The sequence below is a fragment of the Amblyraja radiata genome, chromosome 13 (assembly GCF_010909765.2).
Source record: "Amblyraja radiata isolate CabotCenter1 chromosome 13, sAmbRad1.1.pri, whole genome shotgun sequence".
Classification (NCBI taxonomy): Eukaryota; Metazoa; Chordata; class Chondrichthyes; order Rajiformes; family Rajidae; genus Amblyraja; species Amblyraja radiata.
This window is the reverse complement of record NC_045968.1, coordinates 6134531-6153197: the sequence shown is the minus strand read 5'-3', so window position 1 is coordinate 6153197 and position 18667 is coordinate 6134531. Positions and strand designations below refer to the sequence as shown.

The following is an 18667-nucleotide window of genomic DNA, read 5'->3' as shown; positions in this document are numbered from 1 at the left end:
TCTAGAGTTGGGATATAAAAGAAAAGATTTCCTGCGAGAATACTTGAAAGTCAAGGGACTTATGGCTGAAGAAAACTAAACCATGGAGTGAATTGATGAATGTCCACCATGAGAATTGTCATGTACACTATTGGAGCAAATAGGAAGCAAATCAAATTCCATGTTCAAAGTCCAAATCCTATTTTAACAGAAAGCAGTTTTTGGCAATGTCAAGGGAGAAAACTAGAGAAGGCAGACACTGAGTCTGTGTTTAACTTCCACACTATTTATCCTTCAAACTTCCTTCCAATGGCTTTATGATGTCACTTTGTCGATTGTGATGCCCGAGTAGGCCAATTGTGATTCCTTTGACTGGTTTTACTCTTAAGAGAGTTTTGCTATTAACCATCATCAGGAAGTTGTAATGAATATCATGTAATTAATCTGCCAAATGCTATTTTCCTAGTGGCGTGTGCCAACAGTTTTAAGTTTCATTGAGTTTTGTCACTTTGATAAGTGACTTCATTATAATGTCCATATGAACATATGGGGTGTGACTATCGACAATGAGAATGACATCCCTCGTCTTATCGATTCTTCTCATCATTTCCTGTGAATGGGGTGCATTAAGTTTCCACAAGTCCAGGTACCTCCGTATTTTACGGCAGAAACACCATTTTCAGGGAACTGAGCAATGGTTTGTCCAGAGGCTGGATCATTTCAATGCCGCTGATCAGAGGGTATGGAAACAGGTAACATTTAATACCAATAACTGAAAGAGTTTTCTTATTCCAGGTAATTGCAAGTGATTGAAGTAACTTTTGTCCAGTGTTATTAAATTAACACTCTAGTTTCATTGGCGTCCTGTTGAGTTTCACTGTCTGTATAACTCGTTATCACCAACCCCATAGCTCCACCTTTCCTTGATCATCATTGTTTTTATGCACATCTTTCATTCGGTTGTTCTGTTTGACTTCTATATCTCTCGTTTCCCTTTCCCCTGACTCCCAATCTGAAGAAGGGTCTCGACATGAAACGTCACCTATTCCTTTCCTCCAGAGATGTTGCCTGACCCGCTGCGTTGCTCCAGCTTTTTGTGTGTATTCCTGGTTAAAGGTTTTACAGAAGCTTTGGCAGAGGTCTTAAGTGTAAGATTTTCAGAAAACATTGTGGGTTTAAAATAAATTAAATATATTGTGGCAATCTAAAGCACTATCCTTTAGTAAATTCTTGAGAAATGTATTGAATTTTTTAGGGTACAGTATATACTTTATTGTAATGCTTACATTCAACTATAAAAATGAATAGTGAGAAAATATGGAATTCGAATATGGAAATATGAACACTAGTTTCTCTGTAGTATAAATTCTCTGTTTACTATATATGAAAATATTAGACACTAGACAATGGACAATAGGTGCAGGAGTAGGCCATTCGGCCCATCAAGCCAGCACCACCATTCAATGTGATCATGCCTGATCATTCACAATCCGTACCCTAATCCTGCCTTCTCATCATATCCCCTGACTCTGCTATATTTAAGAGCTCTATCTAACTCTCCCTTGAAAGCATCCAGAGAATTGGCTTCCACTGCCTTCGGAGGCAGAGAATTCCACACATTCACAACTGGGCGAAAAGGTTTTTCCTCATCTCCGTTCTAAATGGCCTACCCCTAATTCTTAAACTGTGGCCCCTGGTTCTCGATTCCCCCAACATCGGGAACATGTTTCCTGCCTCTAGCGTGTCCAAACCCTTAATAATCTTATATGTTTCAATAAGATACCCTCTCATCCTTCTAAATTCCAGAGTATACAAGCCCAGCTGCTCCATACTATCCTCCTTTATATTCTTGGCTAGCTTACCTTCGTATCTCATCTTTTCTCCCCATATTGCCTTTTTAGTTATCTTCTGTTGCTCTTTAAAAGTTTCCCAATCCTCTGGCTTCCCGCTCATCTTTGCTATGTTATACTTCTCTTTTAGGTGCAGGAGTAGGCCATTCGGCCCCTCAAGCCAGCACCGCCATTCAATGTGATCATGGCTGATCATCCACTATCAGTGCCCCATTCCTGCCTTCTCCCCATATCCCTTGACTCCGCTATCTTTAAGAGCTCTGTCTAGCTCTCTCTTGAAAGCATCCAGAGGACCAGCCTCCACTGCCCTCTGAGGCAGAGAATTCCACAGATTCACAACTCTGTGAAAATGTTTTTCCTCATTTCCCTTCTAAATGTCTTACCCCTTATTCTTAAACTGTGGCCCCTGGTTCTGGACTCCCCCAACATCGGGAACATGTTTTCTGCTTCTAACGTGTCCAAACCCTTAGTAATCTTATATGTTTCAATAAGATACCCTCTCATCCTTCTAAATTACAGAGTATACAAGCCCAGCCACTCAATTCTATCAACATATGACAGTCCCGCCATCCCGGGAATTAACCTGGTGAACCTACCCTGCACACCCTCAATAGCAAGAATATCCTTCCTCAATGGGAGACCAAAACTGCACACGATACTCCAGTTGTGGTCTCACTGGGGCTCTGTACAACTGCAGAAGGACCTCTTTGCTCCTATACTTAACTCTTCTTGTTATAAAGGCCAACATGCCATTTGCTTTCTTCACTGCCTGCAGTACCTGCATGATTACTTTAATTGATTGATGAACAAGGACCCCCAGATCCCATTGTTTCCCATTTTCCCATCTTCATTTAGATAATAATCTGCCTTACTGTTTTTGCCACCAAAGTGGATAGCCTCACATTTATCCACATTAAACTGCATCTGACATGCATCTGCCCACTCACCCAACCTGTCCAAGTCACCCTGCATCCTCATAACATCCTCTTCACAGTTCACACTGCCACCCAGCTTTGCGTCATCTGCAAATGTCCTAATGTAACTTTTAATCCCTTCACTAAATCATAATGTATATTGTAAATAGCTGCGGTCCCAGCACCAAGGCTTGCGGTACCACACTAGTCTCTGCCTGCCATTCTGAAAGGGACCCGTTAATCCCTACTCTTGTCTGCCAACTCTTACTCTTTCCTGTCTGCCAACCACTTCTCTATCCATGTCAGCACTCTACCCCCAATACCATGTGCTCTAATTTTGCCCACTAATCTCCTATGTGGGACCTTATCAAATGCTTTCTGAAAGTCCAGGTAACTACATCTAAATGGATTTACGAAGGGGAAAAAATTCCAGAAGATTAGTCAAGCATGATTTCCCCTTCGTAAATCCATTTTATTTTTCCACTGTCCTTGACTTCCCAGCCATGGTCGCCTCTTACTCCCCTTAGAATCTTTCTTCCTCTTTGGAATTAACTGATCCTGCACCTTCTGTATTGTTCCCAGAAATACCTGCCATTGTCATCCAAGCTTGGTTCTGTTTCCAATCAACTTTTGCCAGCTCCTCCGTCATGCATCCATAGTCCCCTTTGCTCAACTGTAATACTGACACTTCCAATTTTCCCCTCTCCCTCTCAGATTGTAGATTAAAACTTATCATATTATGGTCACTACCTCCTAATGGCTCCTTGACCTTGAGTTCCCTAATCAAATCTGGTTTGTTACACAACACTAAATCCAGAATTGCCTTCTCGCTGGTGGGCTCCAGTGCAAGCTGCTCTAAGAATCTATCTCGGAGGCACTCCACAAACTCCCTTTCTTGGGGTCCAGTACCAAGCTGATTTTCCCATTCTATGTTTCTATGTTGCTATGTTTACCTGCATGTTGAAATCTCCCATAACCACTGTAGCATTACCTTTGCTACATGCCAATTTTAACTCTTGATTCAACTTGCACCCTATATCCAGGCTACTGTTTGGGAGCCTGTAGATAACTTCCATTAGGGTCTTTTTACCCTTACAATTCCTCAGTTCTATCCATATTGACTCTACATCTCCTGATTCTATGTCACCCCTCGCAAGGGACTGAATTTCATCCCTCACCAACAGAGCTACCCCACCCCGCCCTGCCCACCTGTCTGACGTCAGTCAATTTTGGTTACTCAGATTTCTGCTCTTTAGGAATAATACTTAATCACTACTAAGGCAAATGGAAGGTTTATTTAGCCCAGATAAGCATTGACTGGACTTATCCAGGTCCTAATGTGTATGATTGACACAGTCAGAAGAAGGGGCCTGACCCTTCTCTAGAGATGCTGCCTGACCAGCAGTTACTCCAGTTCTCTGTGTCTATCTTCAGTATAAAGTAGCATCTGCAGTTCCTTTGTACACCCCTAATGTGTATGGTTGAGTTACATCAATTGCTTCTCTTGACCAGAAAATATTTAGCAAAAGTTTCCCTGGAGGAGTCAATTGAGATGGAAATATCCTTATGATATTTCTACTGGCAACTCATCAAGGTTGCTCAATGCTGTGGTTAAAATATCCACAATCGCCTTATACGTTAAGAACATGCTCATTTACCAGATATGATCTGTGTGGTGGAGAGAGTCAGCAACTTCATGTTTCTGGGGGTGCATATCTCAGAAGATCTGTTCTGGACCCGGCACATTGACACAATCATCAATAATGCCCAACAGTACCTCTACTTCCTTAGAAGATTGTGGAGATTTGGGATGTCGACGATTACTCCTGGTTCAGCAACTTCAACGCCCAGGAACGAGGGGGATTACCAAAAGTGGTGAACACTGCCCGATCCATCACAGGACTTACTTCCCATCATCAGAGAAATTCATAGTGTCTCGCTGCCTCAAAAAGGCAGCCAGCGTCATCAAGGACCCATAGCATCCTGGCCATGCTCTCATTTCACACCTATCATCAGGGAGAAGGTACAGGAGTCTGAAAACCATGACCTTCAGGTTCAGGAACAGCATCTTCCCAATAATCATCTGGCTCTTGAACACTACAAACGCCAACTAAACTGCGGGCCACTAACTGGCTTGGTGCATTAATGACTTAATATTGTGTTTATTTTTAATTCATTGAACTTTATTTTCTTTTTGGTTTATTATGTTATCTAGTAAGGACAGGCCTGTTGTGTTGCTGCAAGTAAGAATTTCATTTGTTCTGTTTCGGTATGTATGACAATAAAACACTCTTGTCTCTTGTTGCTAGCAGGTTAGCGTTTATTGTCCATGTGAGGTGGCCTTATGAAGGTGATGATGAGCTGACTTTGTTTAACTACTTCAGCTCTCTTGGTACCTTGTGCCTTGTGGTCATCACTTCCAACGAGTCCTCCAGAGACTATACTGGAAGTTGGACAATTTTATACTGGACAATTAAAAAAAATGTTTAAAAAAAACAGACATTTATCAAGCCAATTAACCTACAAACCTGTACGTCTTTGGAATGTGGGAGGAAACCGATCTCGGAGAAAACCTACGCAGGTCACGGGGAGAACGTACAAACTCCCGTACAGACAGCATCCGTAATCGGGATCGAACCCGGGTCTCAGGCGCTGCATTCGCTGTAAGGCAGCCACTGTACCGCTGCACCACCTTGAGTGCCCTTGGTGAAGAAATCTCTATGGTTTTGTTTGGAAGGAGTTTGGGGATTTGGGTCCGATGATCAGAAAGAAACAGCATAATATTTCCCTGTCAGAATGATGTACAATTAGAGGAAGCCTGCAGATGGCGATATTCTCATGTGCCTCCCACCCCTGTCCTCCTTCGTTGTAAAGATAAAAGCTTTAGGAGGTCCTGATGAAATAGCCTTGTTGAGTAATTTCAATTACTGGAATTATTTGCAGCAAGAAGAAATTACGCTACAAAAGTTTTCACTGAACCTTGGGCACATGTGACAATACACTAAACTTCAACTACAATGGTGTAAAAACTCAAAGTCACCATATTCGGGTCTGAACCTATCATCACCTGGTTAAGCCTTCACCATTGAACTACCTCAATGGGTTTCAAGTTCCTGGTGAAACATCAGAGCATCTGTTCGGTGGCTGGAGTTTGCCCACTGAACAATGTTCTCTTTTACTTTGACCCAACAGAGTTGTTCTTGATGACCCATGAGGAGCATTTGCTCTAAAATGGCCTGTAATCCAAAAAGGACAAAAAGGAAGAGTATTGTGGAATGGTTGGCTGTTAGACACTGTGAATGTGCAGCCTGATAAAGCCATAGTGGGAATTGGCTTGGTGCCCAGATGATAGAAGAGATTAATGACTTTGAGCCTGCACTGTGGATGAACTTTCAGAGGATCGGATAGACAATGGTGCAAAAGTCTGTTGGCATCAGGCCTGGTCACCATCATTTCAACCGCCACATCTGGAGACTGCCCGAGACCCATTCCACAGGCCTTGAATCACAAGTGTGATTCTAAATAAAAGCATACATCGTATTCCAGCATCATCTTGTATAGTGTAACAATAGCTGCCTAATGTTAAACTTCAAAAGCCTTGCAGGAAATGTCTTGTGTCATTTGCCTTCCAACCTACTTGCTGCACCCATGAGTAGCATAGTGGCATAACTGGTTTACCTGCTGCCTAGTAGCACCAGAGATCTAGGTTCAATCCTGACCTCGTTGTTGTCTACATTGAATGCACTTATTGTCCGTGTCTGCACGAGTCTCCTCTCCCCATGCTCTGATTTCCTCCTGCATCCTAAACATGTGCAGGTTGATGGGTTAATTGGCCACTGTAAATTGTCCCTCGGGCTGCGCAATTGGATGACAAACATGTATGAGGAGTTGATGGAAAGGTCGGGAGAATAAAACAAAGGGATTAATTTAGGATTAATACAGATGGATCCTTGATGGTCAGCCTGAATTTGGTATCTCTTTCTCTCTCGCTCTCCCTCCCTCTCTGTCTCTCTCTCCCTCTGTCTCTCTCTCCCTCTGTCTCTCTCTCCTTCTGTCTCTCCCTCCTTCTGTCTCTCTCTCCCTCTGTCTCTCTCTCCCTCTATCTCTCTCTCCTTCTGTCTCTCTCTCCCTCTGTCTCTCTCTCGCCCTCTGTCTCTCTCCCTCTCTCTCTCTCTCTTATCTCTCTCCCTCTGTCTTTATAATCCTTAGAGTCCAGTTACCATCAGTTTAATCTATTGTACACTCTTTCCAAGGTCATTCATACCCTTCATAGAACAAAGAAAACTGTGTTTGCTCGGAGTAGTTCCAGATATTGACATAACAGGGCTTTGTATAGATTTGGTGTAGCTTCTGCTCGCTTGAGCTCTTGACAGTATATAAGCCAAGAATCCAGTAGTTTATTTTACATGATTTGTTTTAATATATTTTCCAATGCATATGGACCCCTAGGCCTCTTTGGATATCATAAGTGATCAGAGCAGAATCTCTCCCCCATCATTTTAAAGTGAGGGGCTTCCCATCTGTCTATACAGATGTTCATTTGTCATAACTGCCAATTATCTTAACCTGCTAGTGTCTCCTTGCAATGGACATCTTCCATTTATCACCTCTTTTCCACATGCTTGTGATGTTATGACTGCTGTTTTGCGGGATTAACCTTCTGATAAAATAACAGACTTTAGTCAGAAGGTGGTGAATCTATGGAATTCATTGCCACAGAAGGCTGTGGGAGGCTGTCAATGGATATTAAGGCATAGATAAATCCTTGATTAGTACAGGTGTCGGGGGTTATGGGGAGAAGGCAGGAGAATGGGGTTTGGAGGGTGAGATAGATCAGCCATTATTGAATGGCAGAGTAGACTTGATGAGTTGAATGGCCTAATTATGCTCCCATCACTTATGAACACAAACTTATGAACAATGATAGTGTATGAATAATGATTTTGTAGTAAAGGTAGACAAAAAGTGCTGGAGTAACTCAGCGGGTCAGGCAACATCACTTGAGATGCAGTTCTTTTCAGCATCTGCAGTTCTTTTTCTTTTAATAATTATTGTGTAGTCTTCATTTATTTCAGTCATTCCAAAACTTTTGCCTACTTAGACTTTTATTTATATTCTTGCTTGGATTTGGAATTTGGATTTATTATTTTGCTGTACTCGCGGATGGTGATATGGATGTTGCAAGGAATGATAATTAATTTGACAAAGCAGTTCTGCTTGCATCTTTCCTTTCATTTCCCACAGAGATTTTACATCAATGATACATTTTATCAGCCTGGCGGTCCTGTATTTCTGATGATTGGTGGAGAGGGCACAGCAAACCCAGCCTGGATGGACCACGGTTCCTGGATAAACTTTGCTGAAAAATTGGGAGCTATGTGTCTTCTTATAGAGCACCGGTTTTATGGAAAAAGCCAGCCAACAACGTAGGTTGAAAGTTGTTCTTTGTTTCACCCTTTGGTCTTCCCTATGAGAGGGTGGAGAAACTCGGAATGTTTTCTCCGGAGTGGCGGAGGCTGCGGGGAGACTCGATGGAGGTAGACAAAATTGTGGGAGGCATGGATCAGGTAGATGGTCAGAATCTTATTCTCAGGGTGGAAATATCAAAGACTAGAGGCCTTAACTTGAAGGTGGGATGGTCAAAGTTTAAAGGAGATGTACCGGGAAAGCTTTTAACACAGAGATTGGTGGGATGGTGGTGCAATAAGATACAACTGTGGTATTTCAGAGGCTTTTAAATAGGCGCACGTATATGCAGGGAATGGAGGGATATGTGTAACATTCAGGTAAAGGAGATTATTTTTACTTGGCATCATGTTCTACAGGGACATTGTGGGCTGAAGCGGCTGTTCCTGTACCATACTATTTTATGTTCTAATTGTGTAATATACCAGTTTTTATTTTTGTCTGCGTTATGCTGGGCAGATGGGTATAGTACAGTCAGCATACAAGTATCCTCTTAAAATGAGTTCGCTCCCAAGGGGCATTAGAGACCAATGGCTCAGTGCTCAGGTAGTTTCTTCCCTGTCTTACCTAATGAATATTGCAGTGCCTTCTCAGTTTCCTCCTGTGTTATTCTGTAAAAGTCATGAGATGAAGATACAATTGATACCCATGCTATGATATCTTTGGTGCACCATCACTCAACAAAATCACACTTTATTTTAATTTGCCTCACATTTTTATTCTATTTTAATAAATGTATGTTATTTTCCGGTTGATCAAAAAGATCAATTCATTTTTTTTAGCTTGTAAAGTAACATAGAAACATAGAAAATAGGTGCAGGAGTAGGCCATTCGGCCCTTCGAGCCTGCATCGCCATTCAATATGATCATGGCTGATCATCCAACTCAGTATCCTGTAACTGCCTTCTCTCCATACCCCCTGATCCCTTTAGCCACAAGGGCCACATCTAACCCCCTCTTAAATATAGCCAATGAACTGGCCTCAACTACCTTCTGTGGCAGAGAATTCCAGAGATTCACCACTCTCTGTGTGAAAAATGTTTTCCTCATCTCGGTCCTAAAAGATTTCCCCCTTATCCTTAAACTGTGACCCCTTGTCCTGGACTTCCCCAACATCGGGAACAATCTTCCTGCATCTAGCCTGTCCAACCCCTTAAGAATTTTGTAAGTTTCTATAAGATCCCCCCTCAATCTTCTAAATTCTAGCGTGTACAAACCGAGTCTATCCAGTCTTTCTTCATATGAAAATCCTGACATCCCAGGAATCAGTCTGGTGAACCTTCTCTGTACTCCCTCTATGGCAAGAATGTCTTTCCTCAGATTAGGTACGTGATTAAGTATGTGAAGAATAGATGCCAGAGTGGAGATAATGCAATAAAAATGACACCAATTATTTGCATAAATTTCCAGATAAATCCGCCCCCTCAAAATTGTCTGGTGTGTAATGTGATCTGTTCTGATGTCCTGCAAATGAGTCAAATGCTGTACAGTCATGAGTAAATTACGCTTCTGTCCCTGTGATGGAGGGAGATGCATAAAGCAGCTGCAGTTAGTTAGGCTGACTAGATTGTCAGGGCTCTTGCACTAAGTTATTTTTTATTATTAGACAATAGACAATAGGTGCAGGAGTAGGCCATTCGGCCCTTCGAGCCAGTTCTTTAGTAACTTGTCAGTTTCTTTGTTGAACTAAATTAAGGCGCATGTTGCAATCAAAAGCGCTTGAACAATTGGTTGGGAAGGGCCATTCAATGTGATCATGGCTGATCATCCCCAATCAGTACCCCGTTCCTGCCTTCTCCCCATATCCCCTGATTCCGCTATTTTTAAGAGCCCTATCTAGCTCTCTCTTGAAAGCCTGCCTCCACCGCCCTCTGAGGCAGAGAATTCCACAGACTCACAACTCTCGTCTCCGTTCTATATGGCTTACTCCTTATTCTTAAACTGTGGCCCCTGGTTCTGGACTCCCCCAACATCGGGAACACGTTTCCTGCCTCTAGCATGTCCAAGCACTTAACTATCTTATATGTTTCAATGAGATACCCTATCATCCTTCTAAACTCCAGAGTATACAAGCCCAGTTGCTCCATTCTCTCAGCATATGAAAGTCCCGCCATCCCGGGAATTAACCTTGTAAACCTACGCTGCACTCCCTCAATAGCAAGAATGTCCTTCCTCAAATTAGGGGACCAAAACTGCACACAATACTCCAGGTGTGGTCTCACTAAGGGCTCTGTACAACTGCAGAAGGACCTCTTTGATCCTATATTTGATTCCTCTTGTTATAAAGACCAACATGCCATTCTCTTTCTTCAACATGCTATTCGCTTTCTTTATTAAATCATTGAAAATATTAGCGACGCAATGGTGCTGGTTTCCGACGGGCATTCCTTACAATGCCGTGTACGACAGTGATTGCAACTTCTACTGAAGTGTGGATGGCCGTTGGATCGCTAGGAGCTCATCCGCCCTTTGACAGGTCTTGTTTTTGGTCCTGCTGGGGGTCCACAGCCCCCTCCTCACCTGGCAAACCAGGTGGAGGAGACGGTTTAGTCGCTGACTACCCGACCATGGAGCAGGTAGCACGGTATTACATGGTACCCATGGCGGGGGGGAACTAACAGAGCACTTAGGTTTAAGATTAAGAAGAAAAGATTTAACAGGAAACTGAGAGGTAACTTTTTCAAACAATGGGTGGTGAATGTATGGAACGAGCTGCCAGAGAAGGTATTTAAGAAGGAACTGCAGATGCTGGAAAATCAAAGGTAACACTTCAACTCCACCTCCCATTCCGAATCCGACCTTTCTGTCCTGGGCCTCCTCCATGGTCAGAGTGAGCACCACCGGAAATTGGAGGAGCAGCACCTCATATTCTGCTTGGGCAGTCTGCACCCTAGCGGCATAAACATTGAATTCTACAATTTCCGGTAGCCCTTGCAGTCTCCTCCCCTTCTCAGCTCTCCCTCAGCCCTCGAGCTCATCCTCTTCCTTTTTCCTTTCTTCTCTCCACCCTAAATCAGTCTGAAGAAGGGTTTCGGCCCGAAACGTTGCCTATTTCCTTCGCTCCATAGATGCTGCTGCACCCGCTGAGTTTTTCCAGCACCTTTTTCTGCCAGAGAAGGTAGTTGAGGCAGGGACTATCGTAACATTTAAGAAACAATTGGACAGATACATGGATAGGAAAGGTTTGGAGGGATATGGGCCTAAAGCAGGCTGGTGGGACTAGTGGAGATGGGACATGTTAGTCAGTGTAGGCAAGTTGGGCCGATGGGCCTGTTTCCACTCTGCATGACTATGACTCTATGACAAAGTTGTCCCGCATATAAATGTCAACAGACAATAACTCAAGTTAAGACAACAACCTTTCTGATTTCTAATTTTTCAAAATCTTTAGTTGAATTTTAAAATAAATTAAGACGTGAACAATAAAAGAATAACATCTGTGTGATTTGTTCAACGTGTGTGCCTAAAATTACAAATATTAACCCTCTTATGTTGTGTTTGTTGTCATTTTCTTCAAGAGACTTAAGCACATCAAATCTTCAGTACCTCCGCAGTGACCAGGCCCTTGCCGACCTCGCCCACTTTCGAGCAGTGGTCGATGTCAAAATGAACCTTACGCACAACAAATGGGTAGCATTTGGAGGTTCCTATCCCGGATCCCTGGCCGCATGGTTTAGACTAAAATACCCACACCTTGTCTACGCTGCTGTCGCATCCAGTGCACCAGTGCAAACAGTTATCAACTTTTCAGGTGAGTCAGCCGGACCTAAGAGTGAGCCACTGGAACTTAGTGGAAATGAAAATTAGGACGGGGGAACTAATTATTTTTTGTTACAAAAGTACACAAGGTGCTGAAGCACCTCAGCAGGTTAGGCACCATTGAATCAGTCTGAAAAAGGATCCCGCCCCAAAACATCACCGTTCCATGTTCTCCAGAGACGCTGTATGACCTCATGAGTTACTCGAAGGTAAACAAAGGTGCTGGAGAAACTCAGCGGGTGCAGCAGCATCTACGGAGCGAAGGAAATAGGCAACGTTTCGGGCCGAAACCCTTCTTCAGACTGCACCCTAGTGGCATAAACATTGAATTCACCAATTTCCGGTAGACTTTGCTGTCTCCTCCCCTTCGCAGCTCTCCCTCAGCCCTCGGGCTCCTCCTCTTCCTTTTTCATTTCTTCTTCCCATCCCCCCCTCCCTACATCAGTCTGAAGAAGTGTTTCGGCCCGAAACGTTGCCTATTTCCTTCGCTCCATAGATGCTGCTGCACCCGCTGAGTTTTTCCAGCACTTTTGTCCACCATAGACAATAGACAATAGTTGCAGGAGCAGGCCATTCGGCCCTTCGAGCAAGCACCGCCATTCAATGTGATTATGACTGATCATCCCCAATCAGTACTCCGTTCCTGCCTTCTCCCCATATCCCCTGACTCCGCTATCTTTAAGAGCCCTATCTAGCTGTCTCTTGAAAATTTCCAGAGAAAAAAAAAAAAAAATTATCTCCTCCCCTGAGTTACTCCACCACTTTGTGCCTTTTATTCATCTGATCATGTTTTTAACTCTTTATTTTGTGTGAATGGACCTTTGCAACTTGCAGGATGTCAGGCTTCCAGTGCATGTATACAGTTCAATCACTTCCATGACTGATTTGGATGAACAGATTTCACTCACTGTAGAAAGGCTTTAAGGTTAGGTTTCGTTGTCACTATTTTGAAATTCCACTTATTAGTTGCAATTCAATAGCAAACAGTTTAAGGAAAAGAGAGAATGTTTAACTGAATATTTCATTTGTTCAAACAGTCGAAACAAAGAAGTGCAGATGCAAAGACAGACAGATACAAAGTGCTGGAGTAATTCAGCGGGTCAGGCAGCATCGTTGGAGAAAAAAGATAGGTGACCATTTTGGTCGGGACCTTACTTCAGATTCCTTCAGCATAACAGTTTGGTTCCCGACCCAACACATCACCCATCCTCTTATTCCAAACATGCTGCCTGATCCTTCTGAAACATCACTCATTCCTTCTCACCAGAGATGCTGCCTGTCCCGCTGTGTTACTACAGCATTTTGTGTCTATCTTCTGTTCATACCAGCATCTGTAGTTCCTTCCTACCTGTAGTGCCTGATCCACTGATTTACTCAAGAATTTTTTTATCTAACTGCATTTGTTTCTCTGAGAACTTCACATTGTTCAGATATCTGACGTAGACTTTAGACTTTAGAAATACAGCGCACATGCAGGCCCTTCAACCTACTGAGTCCATACTGACCAATGAAACCCCTGTACACTAGCACTATCCTACGCACTAGAAACAATTTACAATTTTACCAAAGCCAATTAACCCACAAACCTGTACATCTTTGGAGTGTGGGAGGAAACTGGAGCACCCGGAGAAAACCCAACTGGTCACAGGAAGAATGTATCAACTCCGTACTGAGAGCACCTGTAGTCAGGATCTCTGGCGCTGTGAGGCAGCAACTCAACCGCTGCGTAACTGTGCCACCCCTCTATCTTTGAGGTTAGACAATATCTATCTTTATAAATTTGGACAATTTCTGTAGTTACCTCTACAATGAACGATCATTTGAATTCCTAGTTGACACCAAAGAAACTGGAAATAAAACTGGGACTTCATTTCAATATTTTTCAGAGTATTTGGAAGTGGTTAATTATTCCTTGGAAAGTTATAGTACTTCATGCCCTCTACTGGTGAAGGATGCCTCTGATACACTCGTCGAATTGTTGCCAAATACTAACACGTACAGCCAGATCACACTAGATTTTCAGTAAGTATGGTCAATTTTAAATACACATAAATGAAACATATTTTATGAGATTATTTCAACCTCGTTAAAACTGATCGTGGAATTAACGTGCAAACTCCTGGGCAGATTACATCGAAGTTCTCTGTGGGGGAAATATCAAACTGCTAAACCAATAGCAAAACACTGCGGATGGTGGAAACGTAAAATAAAACGAAAAATGTTGGATGTACTCAGCAGCTCAGGCAGTTTTAGCCCTGAGACATTAACACTGTTTGTCCACACTCATCACCGCTCATCCTCCTGTGCTCCAAGGAATAGAGTCCCAGCCTACTCAATCTTTTGCTCCAACCCTCTAGTTCTGGCAACATCCTCGTAAACCTTCTCTGTACCCTAATTCTAACTTTGATTTCTAATGTAATTAGATTTTGAATGTACATATAGGAGCCTTGTAATGTGTTGAACTGGGTATTAATTGAGTTTGCAAACTTTTTTGTTATCTCCATCAATTTGAGGTGAGTTCTGCCAAAGAAAAAATGCATTTGAAACTTTTTTTTAATTTAAAAAAAAATGTTTATTTTATTAATAATAATAATAATAATGGATGGGATTTATATAGCACCTTTCTAATACTCAAGGCGCTTTACATCGCATTATTCATTCACTCCTCAGTAGAAGCAATTGTACAAGAAGAAAGAAACCGACATAACAATTATACAATTTTCGTACAGCTTCAGTTTTAACATTTTATAAACTGATAAATGAATCGGAAAAAAAAGTTAAAAGGAAAGAATGAAGAGGAAGAAGAGAGATACAAAAAAGAGAGAAGAAAAAACCCCTGAACTGCCAAAGAAGTGAGAGAAAAAAAGAGAAAAAGCGGAGATATGTCCCGCTATCCTCCCCTACACCCGCTCACCCAACCCAAGCATCGGTTTTGAATTTGTGTTCAACCATTCTGTTGTTGAAGAAATTCAATGAAAGGAGACCATGTTTTGGAAAATTGGTCTGATTTATCAGCCAAAACATTTGAAACTTTTAAACCAGGATGAACCAGTGAGCTTTTCTGCTGTCTGTTCTGCAATTGTGGACTTCAGTCAATGTCATTCCCCAGAGACTAACATTTGGGAGAAAAGCTTTATCACCTTCTCCATACAGTACATAATCTTAATATTGTAAAGCTATGCATCCCCTCATGTGTGAGTAGATCTAAACTGAGATTGAAGCAAAGAAGGAACCATAAGGACAATGACAACAAGGGGGCCACAAGGAGACACAGGGAACTGGCATCTATGTTTTGAGATCTGCTTGACCCTGAATGAAATGGTCTGAACATGTTGAGCCTTTCCACAAGATTGCTGCATACCTGTGAGTTTCCTATTGCTGCATGCAAAGTCTTTGCAAACTCGTTTTACTGTTAAGGGAATCCTACTTTCTAATATTTATACATATGATACATAGACAAATCAATGAAAGTATTCATTGCAGTGCCTTTCATTTGCCTTAATATTACTGGATTGCCGAGGAAGAAGCTCTGCCTCATCAAATCCCAGAAAACCATCAATGCCAATCACTGTATACTGTACTATACCAATCACGGTGGATGCAGCAGTACAGTTGCTGCCTAACAACGGCAGAGACCCAGGTTCGATCCTGACTACGGGCACGGTCTGTACTGAGTTTGTACATTTACCCCTTGACCACATGGGTTTTTCCCAGGTGCTCCGGTTTCCTCCCACACTCCAAAGACATACGGGTTTGTAGGTTAATTGGCTTCAGTAAAGATTGTAAATTGTCCCTGGTGTGTACAATAGTGTAGGGGGATTGCTGGTCGCTATGGTCTCCTGTCTCCACACTGTATCTCAAAACTAAACTAAAAAAGTAAATCTAAGGATAATCAAATGCATTTCAGATTATTAAACTCAGAGACATACACACATGAATTTTTGTGTTAATCCATTTGAGGGCAGCATTTTGTCATTAAAATACCCAACGTGATCTCAATTAAATCACATTTCTCATCTGTCTGACTGGAACTTCCTTCATGCAAATGGCTTATACTGAGCAGAATTTGTTCGTTGTCTCCAAGAGGGTTTCTTGAAACAGCATGAAGATCGTCCAATTCGAGGAGGGACCAAACTGGACCTTGTATTGGGAAACAAAGCTGGCCAAGTGATCGATTGATGTTTCATTGGAGGAGAATTTATGGGGACAGTGATCGCAACTCCATGTGTTTTAATTTAGAAACAGACCTGCAGATGTTTGATTACAAAAACAAGAGGCTCACTGTGCTGGATAACTCAGCGGATCAGGCAGCATCCCTGGAGAACATGGACAGGTGACGCCTTGGGTTGGGACCTTTCCTCATGACTGATTGCAGGGTGGCGAGGAGGAAGACAGCTAGAAAAGAGGAGGGGCGGGACAAAGCATGGCAGGTAATAGGTGAGCACAGGTATGGGGCAGATGGTTGGACAAAGACCAGAGACACAAAAAAAATTGTGGGACAAAGGATTGAACAGTCACGAATTGTGAAGCCAGAGGAAAGGATGTAGGTTGAGGAGGGAGGGGAATAGGTATGAGTCCAGTTGATGCACGGGGGTGGGGGGGATAGGTATGAATCCAATTGATGCAAGGGGGGGAGGGGGAGGGGGAGATAGGAGGGGTGAACTATGGTTGCACTAAGGACTTTGGGCTTTTTGCACTTGTATTTGAGTAAAAAAAAAAAAATTCTGTTCAATATGTTATCTATGAGTACAGTCTTTTAGTCTTGTTATGCTGCTGCAAATAAGAAATTCATTGTTTCCTTGTCAGTACATATGTCAATAATGCACACTTGACTCTTATACTCCCATGGACGGAGTGGTGTTATTCATCATAGGATGCTTGCAGCTAGAGCCTTAACTAGCCCTAATACTATCAGACTATTTCTATTTAACCTTACCAAAGGAACCTCACTCTTAATCAAAGATTCTTCCCTTCTACTATTGTGAAAGGGTCATTTATCATCATTACTCACCCTCTCTCCCACATCCTTCCTTTTAGCCTGGATACTAAATCCCCCAGTGACTAATCTGAAGCCTTTAAAACTTTAAACATCTCTGCAATTCCCCTCAAGCTAAATTTGTTATTCTAGCTCATGTTTTTTTCTAATGCTGATGAAACAGTATGTGGAACTTTTATTTGGATAAGTTGTTTCCCGCACATCTTAAACATTTCCTAAGACACATCAAATACATGTAAATTATCCCTTCTCCACCCAAAGTCAGTTCAGATTTTTGCTTGATAATGTGGGTTGTTCAGCCAAATGTCATGAATTTGCATGCACCACCATAAGTGATACATGCAAATTCTACAATCCATTCTATGAAATACTAAAAGGAAAAGTGTAGGAAGGAACGGCAGATGCTGGTTTACACCGAAGATAGACACAAAATGCTGGAGTAACTCAGCGGGACAGGCAGCATCTCTTAAGAACGGTCTCGACCCAAAACGTCACCCATTCCTTCTCTCTAGAGATGCTGCATGTCCCGCTGAGTTACTTAAAGGAAAAGATTGGGTTAAACTCAATGGAGATTGAAGCTCTCAAACCAATTACAAATTGGAAAGGCATTTCACCAGCAGCTTGGCAGACTTACTGTGCATGGTGCTGAATAATTAAACTAGTTGTTGAGGAATGTGCTCCTGTGAAAGATAATGAAATTGAGCTCATGAGTGCAAAATACAATGCTGAAAGATTTGCGACATTCTTTAGTATAAAGTGATCTCATCATGAGGTTTGCGTGATGCAACACTTACCCTGACTGTAATTATTTTATCAACAATTTCTCTCCTTTATCCACTCATGAATAAAGAGGGAATCCTAAACAAAGTATTTATGTCAAACCCGCATTGTAGCTCTGCTGTAATAAGAATTTAAGTTATTTTGCTTTTAAGTTACAATTTGCTTTTTCTGTGTTGTTTTGAAGTTTTTTTCTGAGTTGCCTCTTGCCCAAGGTAGATATATTTCACTTACACCATTTTATAACATATTCTGGATTTAGGGCATTGTTGTCTGTGTTTTTGGATGATGTATTTACTTTGTATAAGTGTTCATTGAATGTCCTTTTAAGTGTGTATGTAGGCAAAGAGCAGTAATATGTTTTAATGAATATTGGAATATATGTCATTGAAAAGTAAAGAGATATTTAACATACAAAAGGTTGAGCAATGTTCTTTCATGCATTTAAACATTAAACATGGCAATGACGTTTGTTTAGATACATTTATGTATACCTATGCCTTTTTTTCAGAATTGTTTTTTGAATCACAAACTATTCACCATCACAATTTCAGGTTATGTGAACCACTTGAAATAAAATCCAAAATGGATTCTGCATATTTATTGGAGACTCTAGCTGGGAATTTCATGGATGTGGTCCAATATAATAAGGACAACAGAGTGTTTGAGGTAAGCACTGAAACAAATAGGAAGTATTTGTCTGAAGACTGACACAAACTATTGGAGTAACTCAGCGAGTCAGGCAGCATCTCTGGAGAAAAAGGATAGTTGACGTTTCAGGTCGGGACCCTTCTTCAGGATCTTCTTTGGTATAAACCAGCATATGTGGGTCAATGTTTCAGCTTTTGTTTGAACTGGTTGTACATTGAGGTGATCTTGAAGTACAGTACCTATGGATGTGTCTGTACCAGTCAGAAGCCCCTGCT

At 41.9% G+C, this 18667-nt stretch overlaps 1 protein-coding gene across 1 annotated transcript in view; it reads left to right on the top strand.

Annotated features, from left to right (window-relative positions):
• Window positions 1–254: 254 nt before the first annotated feature.
• Window positions 255–18667, top strand: part of LOC116979570 (putative serine protease K12H4.7) — a 28717-nt gene continuing 10304 nt past the window's right edge. Inside the window, exons 1-5 of the mRNA XM_033031133.1 lie at window positions 255–731; window positions 7988–8169; window positions 11728–11960; window positions 13855–13990; window positions 18296–18410. Of these exons, the coding sequence (XP_032887024.1) occupies window positions 546–731; window positions 7988–8169; window positions 11728–11960; window positions 13855–13990; window positions 18296–18410 (852 nt within the window). The 5' untranslated portion in view covers window positions 255–545. The remainder of the gene's footprint in view (window positions 732–7987; window positions 8170–11727; window positions 11961–13854; window positions 13991–18295; window positions 18411–18667) is intronic.